The 21593-nt window shown below is 48.3% G+C and overlaps 1 protein-coding gene across 1 annotated transcript in view; it reads right to left on the bottom strand.

The window, feature by feature from the left end:
• The window catches only part of LOC130406509 (leucine-rich repeat-containing protein 75A-like), a 139534-nt gene that overhangs the window by 62112 nt on the left and 55829 nt on the right, over positions 1–21593 (bottom strand). Inside the window, 1 exon segment of the mRNA XM_056612132.1 lies at positions 15305–15417. Coding sequence (XP_056468107.1) covers positions 15305–15417 — 113 coding nt within the window.

Here is a 21593-nt window from a genome sequence, read left to right as displayed (position 1 = left end):
AGGAGCTGTCTCCATCAGAACGGTTGCACTGTTAATTTGTTCCAGCCATGTTTCAGTTAAAAACATAAAATCCAGTTTAGAAGTGGTAATAAAATCATTAACTAAAAATGATTTGTTATTAAGAGACCTCATATTAAGTAGAGCCATCCTGATGGTGTTGTTGATAGGCTTTAAGGTTGTTTTTGGTTTGGAGGCAATAGATATGAGATTTGTGAGGTTAGCAGTGTGTCTAAGTTTCCCTTTGTTTATTCTCTTAGTGGTTAGAGCATGAATGCGAAAGTTGCCCTGCTTTGACAGAGGCAACCTTGGGTTCAGCAGATTATGTGAAACTTCCTTTATACTGTGTCTACGGCTGAACCCTTTTTTGTCTCAGTAATACTCAGGACTACTATCAGTATAGGGGGGGGGGTGGGGCCCCATCCTCTTGGGAGTTATCAGCCTGTCGCCAGGACATGGCGATGCTATCAATGACGCAGATATTCCAACATATTCCAGTCTCTTATATTCGGCTGGAAAATCGCAAAGGGAGGAGACATTGGGGCTGGAGAGATAGCTGTGGGAGAGATGAGGCTGGAGGTCATCGTCGATGAGGTAATGCAGAGGAAGAGGAAGGGGGTGGTCGTTCCCCGCCAAGCCGGCCACCCCCCTCCTCACAGTGTTGATGGCGTAGGGAGGGCGGTTGTCTCTCTTCAAGGTCTGTGGGCTGTCTGCTATCTGTGTGTCAGATAGTGGACATAGAGAACATTTGTGGGGGGGGGGGGGAGGCTGTAGTCTCGCTTCTTCTCAGCTCGCCTCAATGGCGACTGGTTATTGTTCCGTCTCTGTCCGCACTGTCCGTCCGGACGCATCTCGGGGCTCAGGGGTGCATGGGTGGCAGGCGCGTTCGTGGACTCTTGAAGTGGTGGGGTTAATTTCAGTGACGGGCTGATACATGTCTTCTTCTCAACCTGTGCTCTGATTGTGGCCTGTGCGTCAGACCATGGCTGTGGGCTGTCTGCTATCTGTGTCAGATAGTGGCAGAGTAGTTGTGTGGGGGAGGCTGTAGTCTCGCTTCTTCTCAACCTGTGCTCTGATTGTGGCCTGTGCGTCAGACCATGGCAAGATTGTGGCCTGTGCGTAAAGCGAGAAGAGAAGATTGTCCCTCAACAGTTTTGAGCCTAACTTGTTTGGGTGTAGGCCATCTGCTCTGATAAGATATTTGCGCCCCCAGAATAAGTTGAAATTGTCAATAAAGTCCCTTCCTCTTTCATTGCAGACTCTGGAAAGCCATGTATTCAGTGCAAGTAGACGACTGAAACTGTTTATTCCCCTGTCAACTGTTGGTATGGGTCCAATGATGGAAGACTTGATGTGTTTTTTGTCCAGTGTATCCAATAGATCAGTGTAATCCCTCTTCAGAAGTTCTGACTGTTCTCTTTGAATATCATTAAATCCTGCATGCCCAATAATCTGTGAGATTTTGGGGTTTTCCAATATGATTTTGGCTAGTTTATGGTTGATATCACTAACCATTCCATATGGGAAGATGCATGTTTTGATCTTCTTACCGGTTATATCCTTGATAGTGGAGTCTCCTATAATCAGAGTGTCTGGTTCATCTGCTTTCTCTGAGATGGGCCCTTGTTGGACGGTGGCAGACACATGCGCAGCCCGCCTCTGTGGCGACTGGTTGTTCCGTCTCTGTCCGCACTGTCCGTCCGGACGCATCTCGGGGCTCAGGGGTGCATCGGTGGCAGGCGCGTTCGTGGACTCTTGAAGTGGCAGGAACCGGTTCTTCAGTGGCAGGGTTGATTTGAGTGACGGGCTAATCCGGCTGATACATGTAACTTTAGCTTTGGGTAGCTTAGCATTTGGTGTTGAGTGAACTTGTTGATTCACTTTGGTATGTTGCTTTGGCTTGGCGCCGACTCTGTGCCAGTGAGACGCAGCTGGAACTGTCTATCTCTTGTCCAGCTTCGGGAAGGATACAGTGTAGATTTGATCATCTTGCTGTATCTGAGTGAGCTCAGCAAACTCACCCATCGGCACTGTATCCTGTAGGAGTCCATTGCATTTTTCTACTGCTGCTAGTCTCGTTTCAATTAAAGCCAATGTCTGTTGCAGTTTGGTGCAGTCTGTGCATTTCCCAGTCTCCGTGCCTGAGATATCCGAATACGGAGGCATGTTGGCGATAGGAAAGTCCAAGGCTTTTTCTGCGGTCTGATCCGGGAGTAAAAAGTGCCAAAATGTATTGTTGAATCGAGCGATTGAGGACGACGGAAACAAACTATATACTGTTAGGTAAATAAAATAAGATAAAGTAGATCTGAACGATGAATTAAGTAGTTTTTTCCAATGCCTAGCGGAGCTTCGGGAAACATGACCTCTCTCTCTGCTCACCTCTTTAAACTTTATAATAAAATCAAATGATTCCATTGCTCTTGTGTGGGAGGTCGCTTTCGAGCTGCACTTGCCGTCTGCCTCTGATTTTAATTAAACCATCATGGTTAAAATGTCCTCATATTGATCAATAACAAAAGATATAGCCTACTGTACACAAATCATGCTGAGACAAGCGGGTGTTGGAGAATTTCTGCAGGCGTTTTTTGTTGCGATTGTTAAATAAAGCACTGTAGATGCTTCGGTGAGGCTGTGATGAAGTTCATTATTTATTGGACCATGTCTAGACAGTTACAAACATCCTTAGTGGAGTGCGCCATCGGCAAGTTGAGAGAGTGGTTTCTGCAGTGAACGTGGACTGCTGCGGGAAAATGTGCTGCGATGCGTGCCTGAACGACACTGGTCCCACTTACATTACCAGCACCATCCTAAGGCGTTTTTACACTGCCAAATATGCCGTCGTATGCACGCCTTTTCGCGGCACATTCCGCGCATTTACACTGTCCAAGGTAAATTGCCTGCTTGAGCTAGCACCCCAATTTACCCTCCCAGACCCTACACACATTTGCGATTTATTTGGCTTCATCCTGAAGTAAATGCGACGGCTCCGCGGTTCCGGGGGTGGGGGCTTGGATAGAGGTGTTGCTGCGCTGTCTCTAAAGAGGGAACGCAGCGATATCATCATGAGCAGTTCTAACTGGAGAGAAAGTGAAATCCGCGAGCTGCTGATCATGTGAGAGAAGGTTATGAAGTCGCATTAAACAAAGGCCTTGAAAGATGGTGCGGTCTACGAAAGAGATGCAGAGGAACTTTCCTTACGAGACTTTTGTCAGGATAAAAAACAACGCTACACTCACGTCTGAGTGTAGGCTACACTCAGACTCATCCTTGCATGCGGGTGTCTTCATTCATAAATAAATAAAAACATTCGGGAGTAACCTATGCAAATGATTCTAAATAGCCTAAAAGAGGTCTAGACTCCGTGCGCAGTAGGGTAGTAACGGTACACGTATTTGTCTCGAACCTTCACGGTACAGGCACTTCGGTGCGGTAACAGAGGTGTACCTCGGTACGTAAATGTGGCGTACATAGCGTTAATATGGCGAATGTAAAGGCTTGTTTTGCGATGCGGAATTTAAAACTTGAAGTCGGAGTTCCACCCGGACCATTTAGCCAAAGTATACTACTTTTTTTTCTGTTGTATCACGCATGTAGTTCGGTAACTTATCAACCCCAGCGTCCTCGGTTGCTAAGCGACATCAACGTCGTTGGCGGACTATTTCTCTGCTGATCAACACGAATGCTGGTAACACATAAATTGTAAAAAGACACACTGTCTGAAGTTATTTTTTTGACGTGTCTAGTTCACCGTCATGCAGGCTGTGTTCAGTCAAATGAATAAATGAATAGTGATCTGTTTTCGGCGCATGTAGGTCTATCTGCCTAAGCCCACGTTGAAATAATTTTGATGTTGAATGTTGATGGCGCAGTTGTTGAAATAAACAGATGATTTCATACAAATCATAAAAGCCTCTCCCTATGTCATTGTGTGTACGTGTATCCGAGGTGCGTGCGTGCGTGGGGGGTTCTTGATTGACCGATGTTCGAATATTATTAGAATACTTCTCAGCGAATATAGAATAGTATTTCTGCCAGTAATGCACATCCCTAGCACACGCATTTGAAAAGTTACCATCTAGGTGTTACTATCGCCGTTGCTGTTGAAAAAAAACCGAGGTGTGCAAACACCTCGTTTTTTTAAACCTGTATGCGTTGCTATGCCGGCGTGTCTAGACGCAGCGGCATTGAGCTCTCCTTTTCGGTGCTTTTTCTTAGTGTTTTTGTACACAAATTTGTTTTTCAATTGTAACGAGTATCTTCCATGGGAGTTTACTGTTGTCATGGCACCGAAAGCAAATGCTAACTCCGCCCTCAGTCAGCTGTACAACGCCATTACGCCTCGTTTCGAAATACGTACATTCTCGTATGCGATCCAACCGTCTCCGACCGAAAGTCCAGTCATTCCTATGTGATTCTCCGTAATGTCCGTTTTTCCTCCGAGACTCCTCCCCTCCGTAAAATTTCTGTCCGGTGTGTCCGTAATACACGTTTTACGGAGGTACCGTATGAACGTTTTTATGTTTTTCACAAAACTTGTAAGTACCTGGCAGGCCAAACTCCTCAACGATCTCTTTCCAAGCCTGGTTGGTTTTGTTTTTATCTCTGTATATGTCGATCCTCATGTTCCAAAGTACCGGTCTCCTAAAAACGGCCATTATCATACGCTCCCACATCTTTTGTCTACATTTTCGTCCGCTTATCCGGGGTCGGGTCGCGGGGGGAGCAGCTCAAGCAGGGGGCCCCAGACTTCCCTTTCCCGGGCCACATTGACCAACTCTGACGGGGGGATCCCGAGGCGTTCCCAGGCCAGTGTTGAGATATAATCTCTCCACCTAGTCCTGGGTCTTCCCCGAGGTCTCCTCCCCACTGGACGTGCCTGAAACACCTCCAAAGGAAGGCGCCCAGTGGGCATCCTTACCAGATGCCCGAACCACCTCAGCTGACTCCTTTCTAAGTAAAGGAGCAGAAAACTCATCTCGGCCGCTTGTACCCGCGATCTTGTCCTTTCGGTCATCACCCAGCCCTCATGACCATAGGTGAGGATAGGAACGAAGATCGACCGGTAGATCGAGAGCTTTGCCTTGCGGCTCAGCTCTCTTTTCGTTACAACGGTGCAGTAAAGCGAACGCAATACCGCCCCCGCTGCTCCGATTCTCCGGCCAATCTCACGCTCCATAGTACCCTCACTCGCGAGCAAGACCCCGAGGTACTTGAACTCCTTCACTTGGGCGACTCATTTCCTACCCGGAGTAAGCAATCCATCGGTTTCCTCCTAACATCTTTTGTCCGTAAATAAATTCATGCCCGTACGTAAAACACTAGCGACTCCTTCCGTAAATTTACGGAAGCACGGATATGAAAAACATACGTATGTGGAAACGAGGCGTTAGCCTTCAGCAAAACACTCATCCAGAGGCAGTGCATCTCATAGCAGGCGACTTTAATCATGCTGATCTGAAAGTAGTTCTTCCCAAATTCCATCAGCACATAAACTGTGCTACCAGAGGAGGAAACACTCTGGACAAAGCCTACTCAAATATCAAGCATGGTTACAAGACTAAACAGCTACCTCACCTTGGAACATCTGATTACATGTCCCTGCTTCTGATTACAGCATACACCACAATTAAGAAAAAAGCTGTTAAAAAGCCGTTAAAACCTTGCCTGATGATGCCGCACAGCAGCTGCAGGACTGTTTTGGAAATACCAACTGGGCCATTTTCAAAAATCAGGACTTGGAAGAGTTCACCTCCACCGTACTCTGCTACATCAAGCATTGTGTTGACACTGACACTGTGGACAGGCGCATCCGGGTGTATCAAAACCAAAAACCCTCGATGACAAAAGACGTCCAGGCGACTTTAATCTGATCTGAAAGGAGAGGGACACCACCTTCAGGTCTGGAGATGAGGTACATTACAGCGCTACCAGAACCTGCCTGAAGAGAGGCATCAGGGAGGCCAAGACAGCATATAAGAGGAAGATTGAGGACCACTTCAGCAGCAACAACTCACGGCAGGTGTAGCAGGGGGTCCAACACACCACAAACTACAAGTCCAGCAACCTCACAGTAACCAACGGTGATGCCTCGCTATCTGAGGAACTAAACTGCTTCTTTGCCCGCTTCGAGGCTGAGACACTGGAGGTGGCTCCATCACATCCACCAGCCCCCAGCAACGACATCTTCACAGTGCAGGCACATGAGGTGAGGTACACACTACGGGCAGTGAATCCTAGGAAAACTGCTGGACCGGATGCTGTGACGGGGAGAGTGCTGAGAGACTGCGCTGACCAACTGGCTGATGTCTTCACTGATATATTCAACCAGTCCCTGTCCTAGTGCAAGATCCCACCCGGCCTGAAGTCCTCAACAATCATTCCTCAAAAAAAAAGACATCATAAAGTGTTTCGAGAAACTAGTCCGGAGCCACATCACAACAAGCCTGCCAACCACTTCTAATCCCCACCAATTCGCATACAGAACAAACAGGTCTACAGAGGACACCATAGACACCGCGCTCCACACCACGCTGCAACACGTGGAACATCAGGGGAGCTACGCCAGGCTGCTCTTCATAGACTTCAGCTCTGCTTTCAATACCATCATACCAAACAGACTTCTCACCAAACTAATGGACTTGGGTCTTTCACAACCAATCTGTTATTGGATCAAAGACTTTCTGACAGAGCGCTCCCAGAGAGTTGGAGTAGGTGCCCATCTTTCCTCTGCACTTAGCATCAGCACCGGCTCCCCACAGGGCTGCGTGCTGAGCCCCCTACTATACACTCTCTACACCAATGACTGCATCCCCAGCCACCCCAGCAATACCATCATTAAGTTTGCGGATGATACAACAGTGGTGGGGCTCATCTCAGGTGGGGATGAGACTGGATATAGGGAGGAGGTCCAAAGACTGTCTACATGGTGTGCGGAGAACAACCTCATCCTCAACACCTCAAAGACCAAAGAGCTGATCATGGATTATAGGAGGAGTAAGCCGGACATTCAGCACATCTATATGAACGGGGAGAGCGTGGAGAGAGTCTCGGACTTCAGGTTCCTGGGCATACACATTCAGCAGCACCTGACCTGGACAATAAACACCAAGGCGCTTATGAAAAAGGCCCAACAGAGACTGTATTTCCTAAGGATCCTCAGGAAGAACAATTTTCAGGAGAAAATGCTGATGACCTTTTATCGCTGCACCATTGAGACTGTCCTAAGCTACGGCATCTCGCTGTAGTTTGCCAGTTGCACTGCAGCTGAGAGGAAAGCGCTCCAGAGGGTCATAAAAACGGCACAAAAAGTCATTGGATGTCCTCTTCTCTCTCTTGAGGATGTCTACAATAGACACTGCCTCAGGAGAGCTCAGCATCCTGAGAGACTCATCCCACCCAGCCCATAACCTGTTTGAACTGTTGCCCTCTGGGAGGCGCTACAGGGCAATCAGGTAAAAAACAAATAGGCTTAAAAACAGTCTCTACCCCAGAGCAGTTATTTCTCTAAATAATGCAGAATCATAAATTATTGCATTATCATACCAATCTGACCTTTAAAATTGGCTGACATTTTAAAATGTATATATTTGTCTGAGTTCTTTAACATTCTATATTTATTTTTTAAAAAATAACCATTTTCTCATTTAGTTTTTGTTTTAAAAGGCACTTATTTTGAGAGCCTCTACCCCAATTTCGTTGCACTTTGTGCAATGACAATAAAGAGATTCTGATTCTGATTCTGAAACCCAGCTCACGACACTCTTTATATAACAACCCCTGTCTGGGAATTCAGAAATGCCAGGTTTTTCATCTGGAACCTCAATTCCTACTGCCTCTGAGTTCCCTTTTGCCTTTGCAAAAAGGACCTTGAACTCCTCATCCTTCCTCATTGATTTTACTCTCTGTATAACTTATAATAAATCTGTATAACCTCCTCAATGGTGTATGATGTTGTCAAATCAAGGACTTTCTTCTGCAGTGAAGCAGATGCGATGGCAGTCTCATTGAAGATGGGTCTGGCAATCTCCATGCATAGAATGAACTCAAAATCTTTGCTACGCAGGAGCATCCGGGCATCACCTGCTGCAGCATCTGGTGGATCACTGTCAGCCATGTTCTGAAGCAGATTAACGACGGCAGAAAGAACCTTATTCAGGGTCATCTCTGCACGCCCACCTTGTGTCAGACAGCTTTTTCAATTCACAGACGCTTTGGTCAGGATACATGGACTGTTGCATTTTAACAAACGCAGGATGGCATTTTGTAGATCCGGCAAAAAATGTGTAAAGACTTTCCACTAAGTTGAAAAACCTAACAAAATGCTGGTTTGATTTGGCACTCTCCACCAAGACCAGGTTTAGACAGTGGGCATGGCAGTGCACGTATAAAGCTTTTTAATTATGGCTCTGAATTCACGACTGCAGACCCTTGTAGCTTCCACTCATATTTGCAGGTCCATCGTAACCTTGGCCCCTGACATCTTCCAATTTCCGTCCATTCGCCTCAAGGAGTGTCATTACAACATTCTCGAATTCCTTTCCCGTTGTTCCTGCCACATCGCAAACTTGTAAGAATGTCTTGTTGATTTCCAACTGATGGACAAAGCGAACAAGGAAGGACACTGTTCGACATGGGAAACATCAGTGGTCTCATCTCATCCAAGAGAATGGAGAATAACTTTGACTCATCTATTTCTTTGAGAATGAAGATCTCTTCTGACATAGGTGGCAAGGGCCTTTGTAATGTCATTCTGTGTCTTATAGGACAGCTTTCAGCTTTCTTTCTCGCCTTGGCATTCTGTAATGATAGGGGTAGCCCAATGCTAACCCCACTCTTAGATTAGCTTTAGTTAGCTAGCTCCTTAGCTAGGAATTTAGGTAATGTGATACAGCTATCCTATAAAAGCACTTGCAGTGTACATTAGTATTTAGTAATGTATCATTGGTGTAGATCAATCGTTACAACTTTAAAGAAAACTTGCTGTATTACCTACCTCACACACTGTAGTAAGATGTCAGAGAGTAACAACTCTGTCTGTATTCAGCATAGATATTAGGCCCCCTAAGACCTTGGTTCTCAAAGTGGGGTCCCCGGACCCCCGGGGGTCCGCGGCGCGTTGCCAGGGGGTCCGTGAAGAGCTTGTTGTTGCAACATAAAAATACCGGTATTTATGGAAAAAAATTTGGGCCGGTCGTCATTACTCCCGTCGGTGTAACGTTAAACCAATGAACACTCGGCTTTTACATTACGTCAAACTCCCTCAGGCTTTACCTTCACATCTCACACATAAATTATTAAATAAAAGCCTATTAAACAGGCGCATTGTGTTCAGCCCTCCCCCTGCTTTAATTTTCGGCCAATAGTAACTCTGTTAACATTGCGTCAACCTGTCAACGCATGCTCGAGTCTGCCCTGCGTTCACACCAAAAGATGCAAAAAGATGCCGCGCAGCACAATCCCATTTAAAGTGAATGTAGAGACGCGTTGCAGGTTTGCTGCCGGACCACTTGCTGCCGAGAAAACCGGCAGCAAAATTTGATTTGCGGCGCGGCAAGATTTGATTTGCAGCGCAGCACGCCCTCGAGTTGCTGCTCGAGTTGAAATATTTCAACTTTTCGGCAGCAAACGCGTGATGACAGCCAATCAGCGTTCAACAGCGTTGCCAAAGCTGTGTTTTGCGTCCCCTTCAAAGCTTCATCCATGTATGCATGGCATGCCGAGCAGGCGATTTGTTACGATGGACCATTGGTAACAGTAGGTAACGTGTTTACGTGGTTGAATAATTTAACTGTTTTGCACCACTTTACTATCTCTCTTGTAAACCAATCCTTGCAGACATTTGGAAATAAACATGTCCTCTGCCGTTGTCCCATGTCCATTGTGACAACATTGGGCAATGTTGCCGTGTCATGTTTTTGCTGGTTTTGTTAGGGGGTGTGTGTGTGTGTGTGTGTGTGTGCGAAATTTTTATACACACATTTATAAAAGGTAAAATCTATTTACATATTGTAAAGTCATGCCAAAATACAATAAAATGCTTATTTAACACTATTGTGGCATTAGCACTGAATGATTGAAGCATAAAAGAGTTCAAAAGCATCTAACAGAAGAAATAGACATGAGCCTATTACATTTGTGTTGCGGTTATGAGGGGGTCCTTGAAATAATTTCTGCCCTATGGGGGGGTCCCCGGCCCCATATAGTTTGAGAACCCCTGCCCTAAGAGACCTGAACATTCTAAATGGGGTGTGGCTAAAACTGAAAATGTAAATGAAGGGAATAGATCGTTTTTAACAATGGGAATTAGTATTTTAGCAACATAATCTAGCCTAAAGGGTGTATTGCAAAAACAGGGAGAGTGCAGATGAGATTACTTTATCGTATTTCGAACTTGGCATCTAATTGCGCTTTTCCACTACGGGCCATGGTACGGGCATACTCTTAATCTGCTTTTTGCTTCGTTATCCATTGCAGATTTCAGTACCACTCGATGTAACTGTTCGTCATAGCAACGCCACATGAAAGCAACGCCTCTTTCACACTCCCCGTTCGTCAGCTACCAAAGAGTGGAACGTCTGCACCTCATTATCTAACCACTAGGGGTGTAACGGTACACGTATTTGAACCGAACCGTCATGTTACAGGGACTTCGGAGCAGTTACAGAGGTGTAAAAGTGGCGTACATAGCGTTAATATGGCGAATTTAAAACTTGAAGTCGGTGTTCCACCCGGACCGTTTAGCCAAAGTATACGACTCCGACTATGGAATCCGACTCTGTAACTACGAAGACCCCTCAGCAGCTCTCCGTTGGGATGTCGGATACGCAATGCAAATCGCCGCCCCATCTATCTTATATCTTGACTACAAACCATGCAAGCAGTGTTGGAAAATTAACTTCCAAAGCTTTTCAAATCTTATTTGATTACAAAGTAATTAAGGTGCAAAGTCAAACCGGAGAAGTGATTACGGAAATACATTTTTGTTAGAGGACCAATCACAGCCCTTGCCGTCTCCGTTGCGTTTACCAATAGGTCCATGGCGTCGACGGATAGTTAAAAAACATTGGATGCTCTCCGGCTATGGAGAAGGCTCTCCGTGTCTACGTACAGCACTTTAACATGTACACGCTAGGGATGGGCAACGATGGTCGAATAGTCTGAGTCACGCAGAATATCGAATAATGAATGTGACTATCGTTATTTATTACAAGGCTCTTCTCAATGCTGTTGACTTGCATGGGCCTTCACAACTTCCGGTGGTGAATAGCGTCCTCGGTTGCTAAGCGACGTCAACGTCCAAAACTACGAATGCTGGCAACAAATAAATTGTAAAAAGACACACCGTGTGAAGTTATATTTTTGACGTGTGTAGTTCACTGTCATGCAGGCTGTGTTCAGTAGAATTAATAAATAAATAAATAAATAGCCATCCGTTTTCGGCGCATGTAGGTCTATCTGCCTAAGCCCACGTTGAAATAATTTTGATGTTGAATGTTGATGGCCCAGTTGTTGAAATAAACATTGATTTCATTCGAATCATAAAAGCCTCTCCCTGTGTCATTGTGTGTGAGTGTATCCGAGGTGCGTGCGTGCGTGGGGGGTTCTTGATTGAGCGATTTTTGAATATTATTTGAATACTCAGCGAATATCGAATAGTATTTTTGCTACAAATGCACATCCCTGGCACACATATTTGAAAAGGCAGCATCCAGGTGTTACTATCACTGTTGCTGTGGGAAAAAAAAACGAGCTGTGCAAACCCAGGTCACGCGTCACAACACTATTTATAAAACAACCCCTGTCTGGGAATTCAGAAATGAAAATGCCATAACCCAGTTTATTGGTGTTTTGATTGTTGCTGATCTACGGCCATTCTCCGTTGTTGACAAACCAGTATATTTAATTTTCCCCTTAACTATGACCCGTACCGTACCGTGACTTAAAAACCGAGGTACGTACCGAACCGTGACTTTTGTGTACCGTTACACCCCTACTAACCACTTCATGTTTTTTCGGTTTGCCTTATTCTTGCTCTAGAGGGCACATTGTTATAATTTATTGTATGAAGGGGCACCAGAGGACACCCCTTAATTTTTTTCACATGTGAAGGGAAGCCAATAAAGCACTTTCTCTCGTATTGACCACTCTAGAGGGCACCTTTTCAACCATGGAGGCATTGTAAGGGCTTTAAGAGGGCACTCATTGAGACACGATATCGAATTTTCTTGTTCTAGAGGGCTCGTCGTCATAATGTATTGTAAGAAGGGGCACCCAATCATTTTTTTCACATATAAAAGGCAGCCAATAAGGCACTTTCTCTCGTCTTGCCACTCTTGAGGGGACTTTTTCAACCATGGAGGCACGAGGGGGGGGCGGTCGGCCTGCTCCCCCCGTGAGTCCGCCACTGGTCCTCACGTTCTGGCGTGAACGTAAATCAATGAGAGCAACTGAAAACGATGCCGGTTTGAAACTAAAACTGTGATTCTGAAAAAAGTATAAATGCTATTGAAATTTCCTTGGACAGTATTGAAGATACAAATGTGTAGATTTGTTTAAAGGTTTGAACGAAGATAAACAGTTGAAATCTGACTGAGTTACGATGTCTTAAGTAAGTGTCAGAATGGGCAGATGGTTTCAATGGGACCAACTGTAGAATATGACGGTTTGAAACTAAAACTGTGATTCTGAAGAAAGTTTAAATGATATCGAAAATCCGTTTAGATATTATTGAAGATACAAGTGTGTAGATTTGTTAAATGGTACGAAGATAAACGGTTGAAAATTGATTAGTTTACGTTTTAGAAGTACCAGAGAAAATGGGACTTTTTAAACTATTCAGCTTTTTCCACTTTTGACTTCCATGTTTAAAAAAAGTTGAAAAAGTGGATAAACACTGATAGAATGCCATCATGTCGTTAAAGAGCTGAACGTTTTAATAGTTGAATGGCTTCTGTAGCTGAAAGTATGGCGGAGGAGTCGAAGACCAAACAAAGGCGAAAGAATAATAATAATAAAGATTTCAATATCTAGAAGGATTTGAAATAAGGGGGCTCCATTCATTCTGCAAGTTCGATGGCGGCAGGCATCCATAAGCGTTAAATTACCGGCCTCTGTTGGACTGTATCTTGGCCCTTTTATTGGAATTGCTATGCCGTGTGTGAAAGGGCAAACGACAGAAACGTCAGAGAACATAGCTGCATGAAAGGTTATCCTTTATTTTCCTGGAACTATGTCTGAAAGTGCATTTAAAGATCTCCAAAAGGGGTAGCTGATGACTCAACGATGACACACTGAGAGTGGGTTGGCAAAGCACATATGCAAACACACACACACACACACACACACGCGCGCGCATGCGCGCGCGCACACACACACACACTGTGTGTGATCAAGTTGCTGCAGGCGGACACCTCCAACACAGACAGCGCCCTCACCACGTTGGTGGAATCCCTCGCTGAGAAGGAGCATAGCATCCAGCGGCTGAATGAACAAAGGTTCCAGGATGACCAGGGGAAAGGTGAGGAGCTGGTGGCCAGCAGGACTACGCTGGAGAGGATGAAGGTGGAGCGCAAGATGGCCCTGGAGGAGACTGCCGCCAGACACAAGACTGGTTCCGGAAGAGGGAGGCACTGAAGCTGTTGGGTTTGATGAAGGAGCTGGAAGAGACCCGGCAGGTCGCCCAACAGCTGAGCTTCAACGTCGGTCCCCAGCCCCAGCCAATTGAGACTCGTCCGGACAGACGGGGAACAGCGCCACCTGGACGGGCAGCCCAGCCGAGGCGACGCGTCCGAGAGGTGGAGAGGCGGGATCGCATCCGTCAGTTCAATGAGAGGGAGGACCGGGAGCACCTGATCCGCAAGAGGAACTGGCTGGAGGTGGAGGAGCGGGATCGCATCCGTCAGTTCAAAGAGAGGGAGGACCGGGAGCACCTGATCCGCAAGAGGAACTGGCTGGAGGTGGAGAGGCGGGATCTCATCCGTCAGTTCAAAGAGAGGGAGGACCGGGAGCACCTGATCTGCAAGAGGAACTGGCTGGAGGGGGAGGACCGGGAGCACCTGATCTGCAAGAGGAACTGGCTGGAGGGGGAGGACCGGGAGCACCTGATCCGCAAGAGGAACTGGCTGGAGGTGGAGGACCGGGAGCACCTGATCCGCAAGAGGAACTGGCTGGAGGTGGAGGAACGGGAGCACCTGATCCGCAAGAGGAACTGGCTGGAGGTGGAGGAACGGGAGCACCTGATCCGCAAGAGGAACTGGCTGGAGGTGGAGGAACGGGAGCACCTGATCCGCAAGAGGAACTGGCTGGAGGTGGAGGAACGGGAGCACCTGATCCGCAAGAGGAACTGGCTGGAGGGGGAGGACCGGGAGCACCTGATCCGCAAGAGGAACTGGCTGGAGGTGGAGGACCGGGAGCACCTGATCCGCAAGAGGAACTGGCTGGAGGTGGAGGACCGGGAGCACCTGATCCGCAAGAGGAACTGGCTGGAGGTGGAGAAGCGGCGTCTGGACGCCGACTGCATGGCGCTGCAGTTCCTGGAGCGGGAGCGGCAGCGCATCCTGTTTGAGCGCCGGCGTGAGCGGTACGGGATCCAGCGGGAGCGGGTTGAGCTGCGCCGGCAGCAGGAGCAGCTACGCTTCGGGCCGGACTACCGCTCCGGAAAGAGGTCCTACAGGTTCCAGGGGGGACACTGGCCGGGGCGGACCAACGCCAACACCCTATCCAGCCTCGACGCGGGTGGCTGGTCAGTCAGAGGTGCCCCGAGCCTTCATCAAAGGGTGGAGGAGTGTGGCAACCCGTCTCTGGCACAGCGCCCCTGGAGGCCAAGGGGGCAGGTTGTGGAGGCGGTGGACCACAGATTTTCATCAGATGGCGCCAGTAAGAACATTGGTGCCAATCATTGAAATGCGGAGCACCTGAGGAGCAGGTGGGGAAGCATGCTTTAAAAAGCATGCTTCCACACTCATTCAGGGCTCTCCTGGTTCGCGTGTGTGGAGAGACCAGTCTCGTTGGTGATGTAATTCCACCTGGAGGAACAAGACTGTGGATTCCTCCAAAGCTGGGTTTTGTTTGGTTTGATAGATATATAATTTATGTTTGAATAAAAGTGCCATTTCGGCTTTAAGTAAGCTCCAGTTTGTGTGCTGATTGGAAGGAAGCGACTCACTCACCAAGCCGGGTTGCCACAACACACACACACACACACACACACACACACACACACACACACACACACACACACACACACACACACACACACACACACACACACACACACACACACACACACACACACACACAGGCTCACCAGGCCTGAGGCTTCCTCTTGAGCAGGCCCTGTCTCCTCCACTGGGAGTGGGGGCTCAGGTGGTAGGTCAGCTGACGACAGACCTTCTCCATGGCCCCTAGGGAGTCCCCCTCCTACAGACAGACAGACAGAGGGTCAGACAGCAGGACACACAGGGCACACTCATACTAGGCCATTTGTACCGTGCCCAAGTCCGTTTCACACCTGTACCGTGCTCAAGTCTAGATCGTTTGGCTAGTTTGAGCACGCCAACCGTACTCAAGTCCACTTCAATTCCGTGGCCTGAGCACACTTCGGAGAGGTGTGCTCAGGCCACGGTACAGATGCTAGTGAGCTGACACGCGCACACGCACGGCTACGCAACCTGAGCTGGATGACGTATAGTCCATGCAACCCTTCTTTCCCATCGGGGGGGTTCTAGCTCAAGCAGGCAATTTACATTCAGTAAGTCAATACAGTCAGTAAGGTGTCAACTGTGTTTTCTGTGTTGTTTTACTAAGCAGCGGACGCTTGGTGGTGACGTATTACGACGTGATGTCGTATAAGAGGCGCCTAGTTTAGATTGCCTAGTGTGTGCACAGTCCAGTGCACAGCAGGGGTTGGGGCAATCGTACTTGAGCACGGTACAGGTGTGAAACGGACTTGGGAGGAAGACAAGCAGAAAGGCACAACAGGTAAACGGTCAAACAAGCATGCAGACAGACACAACCACAGATATAGAAGACTGGTAGACAGGCAGACATACATGGGAAGGAAGGCCGGCAGACTGAAACGAAAACAGGCAGAAACATTAAAGCATTAAAGATATATTATCAACAAACCATCCACCAAGGACTCGTGGATGGTCCTTGAGATTGGAGGCCATTAAACGTGCATGGTCTTCTCACATTTTCTTAAGATCATGATGCGTCTGTAGAATTATTAATTTACTCAATGACCTCTAAAAACACATTTTCAACACCGGAGTAACTGAGCCTCGACCAAGGGGGTGAGAAGGGAAATGAACTGCACCCACTTACCATGTTTAAATTAATCTTAGCTGGTGTGTGTGTGTGTGTGTGTGTGTGTGTGTGTGTGTGTGTGTGTGTGTGTGTGTGTGTGTGTGTGTGTGTGTGTGTGTGTGTGTGTGTGTGTGTGTGTGTGTTTTTCTGTCTGTGTGCCAGTAGGGCCAACAGAGAAGGGCATACATCCATCCATCCATATGTAGCTTTTAGGGTTTACACATTTGTTCAGTAGTCCATAAGGATCACAGGTGTGTGTGCAAAATAACATCACTGATACTAGCTAGTCTTCACCTTGGGGTGGTGGCTCCCAGGGGGCCTTCAGACAGATATCTAATGTCTGACAGCTTTGCTCTCAGTTTCCTTATGTAGTTCTGTCCAACAATCTCTATATCCATCTATCCGTGCATCATTCTGTATCCCTCCCTATCCATTCATCCAATCTCTCCTTGATAAACAGACAGATTGACAACTGTTGCAGACCCTCTATCTTTACCTCCTCCTGCTGTTTCCCCTCCTCTTTTTCTCCCTCCCTGTGTTCTTCTCGATTCTCTCCTTTCCTCCCTCCCTCCCTCCCTCCATCCTATCGCTCTCTGCTATCTACACTTTACAGTAGGCCTGTTTAAGTAGTTGGCCAACGAAAGCACATACAAAACCCTGGCCAGACACACAAAGGGCACGTGCCTGTGCACACACACTCATACACACCCAAACACACAAAACAGAGGGGACAGAAAACAAGTAAAGATGCTGACAGAGGGAGAGACTGTTTCTACCCACTGTGTAACCACAGCCTAGGGCAAGCTAATTCCAATTAAATAGATTAGTATTGCACTTCATAAACTGTTCAGCTGAGGCATACTGATATATGGACACATCCATATACAGCCCACATAGCATATTTATAAAATTGTGTGTAATTTGGTTGTGTTTACTTAGAAGATTTATTTAGTTTTCCCAAAAACGTAACTGTAAAATCTATCCAGCCTGACTTTATTGATCTAAGAGGCTCAGCATGTAAAATAAGACCTCCAATTTGGCATGAGTGATGACTGTGACAACATTACGTGTTGATTCGTTAACAATGGGGCAAAGTGTTGGATCACTTTCAACACAGTGAGGAGCTCCAATGCGTTTATATGAATGGTCACGGGGGGCGGCCAAACACCGACCACTACGTGAAACTCGCATGTTCCTCCCTAGCCCGACAGAGAAGCATCCGTGAACACTGAGATGTGTGACGATGCTCTGCCCAACGGCACTCCTCTCGTGAGAGTTCGGGGATCGCCCCAGTGGGTCAAATCGGGGCCCACTGATAGGGGAATGGTCACTTTGCGCCGACACTGGCGCGCCGGGTCGATGAGCAGGCGAGAAAACCATCTCTGCAGCCGCCTCATGTGAAGCAGCCCCAGCGGCACCACCGTGTGAGCGGCTGACATGATGCCCAGCAGCCTCATGACAGAGAGGGCTGTCACGACGCTGCCTGGGGAACAGCGGCGGAGGAGAGACCACAGCGTCTCCATCCTCTGCTGTGAGAGCCGTGCTCTCATTACAGCTGAATCCAGCTCTACCCCCAAATACATCACTCTGTGAGGGGAGGGGGGAGCTTTTCTTCCAATTTATGGCGAAACCTAAATTTGACAGGTGAATTGCCAGCTTTTTTGTCTGAATAGCTGCTTCCTCCTTGGAGCGAGCCAGCAAAAGCAGAACGTCCAAGTAGAGCAGTACTCTCATTCCTGTTGTGTGCAGCGGCCGGAGAGCCGTCTCCACGCACTTGGAAAACGTTTGTGGGGCTAGAGAATAGCCGAACGAGAGAGGGTTGTACTGGTAGTGTGACCCTTGGAACGAGAAACGCAGGAATTTCCTGTGTTTGGGGATCACTGGGACATGGAAGCAGTGGCGGACTCAGACTGTTTGAAGGCCAGGGGCGAAAAAATATAAAGGGCACATTCTGGACAACATGGGGCCCCACCAGCGGACACAGTGGCTTTTCTAACTTGATGGTGTTTTGTTCCCCCAACGGAGCCTTAAAGGCAGCGCTGCCTGGAACGTCCTATCCCCTAACCTTAGCAAGCGCTGCCTTGAAGGTCCCATTCGGGGCACTTGTTACATCTCCATGTATCACTTAAAAGAATAGTTAGGCTCATAATTTAAACGGGGGGTCTGGGGGTTCTCCCCCAGAAAAGAATTAGCTTCAAAGACAATGTTTCCCCTTATTCTAGCGACTTTATAACACACACAGCACATCACTGTGCACTTTCACATTTTAGCCAAAGAAAGGTGGATGCCTTACTGCTTTCATCTTTACTAACATTTAAGTAAAAATTAGACTGGAGAAAATTCAATGTGCCGCTACCATACAGTCTTTGACCGCTGACAGCCAGCTACGGAAACATTTAAGGAAGTTTTCCTTCATGTTGAGGTGATAGCTGACCATTATCGTCTCTCTTGCATGAAATGACCTACACTTGAATGATCTTGAACGCTCAAAAAATGTATATACATTTTAAACGGATTATGCAAACTGAAAATATTAAGTTTTTCTAACTTGGCATCTAATTGCACTTTTCTACTATGGGTACTGACATACTCTTAATCCGCTTTTTGATTCGTTATCCAGTGGAGATTTAAGTACCACTCGATGTAGCTGTTTGTCATGGCGACGCCACATGAAAGCAACGCCTCGCATTCCCCGTTCGTCAGCTACCAAAGAGAGGAACATCTGCACCTCAATAGCTAACCACAACATGTTTTTTTCGGTTTGCCATATTCTTGCTCCAGAGGGCACATCATCATCATCATCAGGGGCAACCTAGGGCACTCATTAATTTTTGTTCACGTGTAAAGGGCAGCCAATAAGGCACTTTCTCTCATTTTCACCACCATAGAGGGCACTTTAGCACACTTTTTCAACCATGGGGGCACCAGACGGGCAGAAGGGCACTAGAAGGGCACCAGACGGGCAGAAGAGCACTAGAAGGGCACTATAAGGACGAGACGAGCAGAAGGGCACAATCAGGGCACTAGAAGGGCACTAGAAGGGCACTGGAAGGGCACTAGAAGGACCAGAAGGGCACTATCAGGGTACTAGAAGGGCACTAGAAAGGCACTAGAAGGACCAGACGGGCAGAAGGGCACCATCAGGGTACTAGAAGGGCACTGGAAGGGCACTTGAAGGACCAGACGGGCAGAAGAGGAATATCAGGGCACTAGAAGGACCAGACGGGCAGAAGGGGACTATCAGGGCACTAGAAGGGCACCAGACGGGCAGAAGGGCACTATCAGGGTACTAAAAGGGCACCAGACGGGCAGAAGGGGACTATAAGGGCACTCATTAAGGCACGTCATTGAATTTTCTTGTTCTAGAGGGCACATCATCATAATTTATTGTATGAAGGAGCACCCTAGAGGGCACCTAATCATGTTTTGCACATGAAAAGGGCAGCCAATAAGGCATTTCCTCTCGTTTTCGACACTCTTGAAGGGCACTTTAGCGCGCTTTTTCAACCATTGAGCCATGAGTGGGGGCAGTCGCCCCCCCTGCCCCCCCCCTGAGTCCGCCACTGCATGGAAGTATGCGTCCTTCGAATCTATTGAGGTGAACCAGTCACCTGGTTTCACACACTGTAACATGTGAATTGTTAACGGCCTCTCCGCGATGCATTTGTTGAATAGGGCTAGATCGAGAATCGGTCTCAGCCCTCCTGTTTTCTTGGGTACCAGGAAATAACGGGAATAGAATCCCTGTATTTCCTCTCCCTTCGGGACTGTGGGAATCACTTTTTTCGCTAGAAGCTGCTGGGGCTCCGCAAAAAGGGACAGCTGTTGATCCTTGGATGACAGCGTTGTTTCCACAATCCCGTTGAATCGTGGCGGGAAGGAGGTGGACTGCAGGGTGTGACCCTTGCTGATCAGCCTGTCCATCCATTTGGCCAGGGTGCACGCGTTCAGCCATTCTGAGTAATGCTCTGAAAGCGGCTGTGCAGCCTCTTGTTTTGATGCGGCTGTCATGGAAATGAGCCATGCTTGAGCCCCTGCCGCCGCTGCGAGGGGAGGAAATATCCTCCTCGCAGCCCATGGGGAGCTCTGCCCGAAAGGGCTGGGTGTGTGTGTCATTAGCAGAGGCATGCCCCGACTGCTCAGCTTGTGACAGATGTGTAGCTTCCTCTCTCCTGAGTGTTGGGACGCGAGGAGGAATAACACTGCGACTGGGCAGCAGACTGCTGACACTGTGAGCGAGCTATGTGTCATTCATAGACAGAGAGCTTGGCCTTCTCGCCACATGTCATGCCAGGCATGATGTGGTGAGGGGAAAGTAATGTAGGGCTGGCTCGATCAATAATACGAGGTTTATTGACGGCCTGCCTACATGTGGGGGGAGATTCGTGTGAAATAGTTATGGCTGGGCCGATAGGCTCCGCCGTTAACTGGGGTGTGGGGAGAAAAAAGCCATCTGTAGTAAAGAGGTGTTTCTCGCTGTCACACGCTGCTCCCTCGCCCCGTAATAGCCGGCGCTTGAGGGGCGGGACATCGCCCCATGAGCCCTCTGCCCGAGGCCTTTGCTGGCCGCTCGTCGCAGCCTGCGACGGAGGTGGGCGGGGCTGGTAAGCCGGGCGAGGTTGTCTTTTTAAAAGTAATGTAAAGCTGGCTCGATCAATAATACAAGGTTTATTGACGGCCTGCCTAGCGCGAGATGCGTGTGAAAGAGATATGGCATAGCCGATAGGCTCCGGCGTTAACTGAGGTGTGGGGAGAAAACAGCCGTCTTCAGTAAAGAGGTGTTTCTCGCTATCACACGCTTCTCCCTCGCCCGCCCTGTAAGTGCCTTCGCTGGCTCTTGTGGGGCGGGACATTGCCCCATGAGCCCGCTGCCCGGGGTCTTTGCTGGCCGCTCACTGCAGCCTGTGATGGAGGCGGGCGGGGCTGGTAAGCCTGGGGGCCAGGAGGAGGAGCTGCCGGCGGCGCCATGACAGTGGCTGTCGGGGGCCTATGGCGGCGACGGGAGCCTGGAGCTGAGCGCTGCTGCCAGGGTGGAGGCGGAGGGCGGGAGACATGTCTCTGGAATATCTCTGCCTCCTCGGAAGCAGCCTGCATTTCATCCACCATAGACAGACGGGGCCCGAACAGCCCGTCCGGGCTGATGGGGCACTCCAGTAACTGTCGCCTCATCGGCTCAGGGATACCCGGGGTCTGCTGCAGCCACAGGGTCCTCTGTATGAGGTGCTGCCATGCTGCCGTCCGGGCCGCTGCCACCGCAATGGTGGAGCAGAGGTAGAGGATGACACCGG

This window comes from Gadus chalcogrammus, chromosome 16, assembly GCF_026213295.1.
Source record: "Gadus chalcogrammus isolate NIFS_2021 chromosome 16, NIFS_Gcha_1.0, whole genome shotgun sequence".
Lineage (NCBI taxonomy): Eukaryota > Metazoa > Chordata > Actinopteri > Gadiformes > Gadidae > Gadus > Gadus chalcogrammus.
The sequence above is the reverse complement of the archived record's forward strand: the minus strand, read 5'-3'. Positions and strand labels throughout refer to the sequence as shown.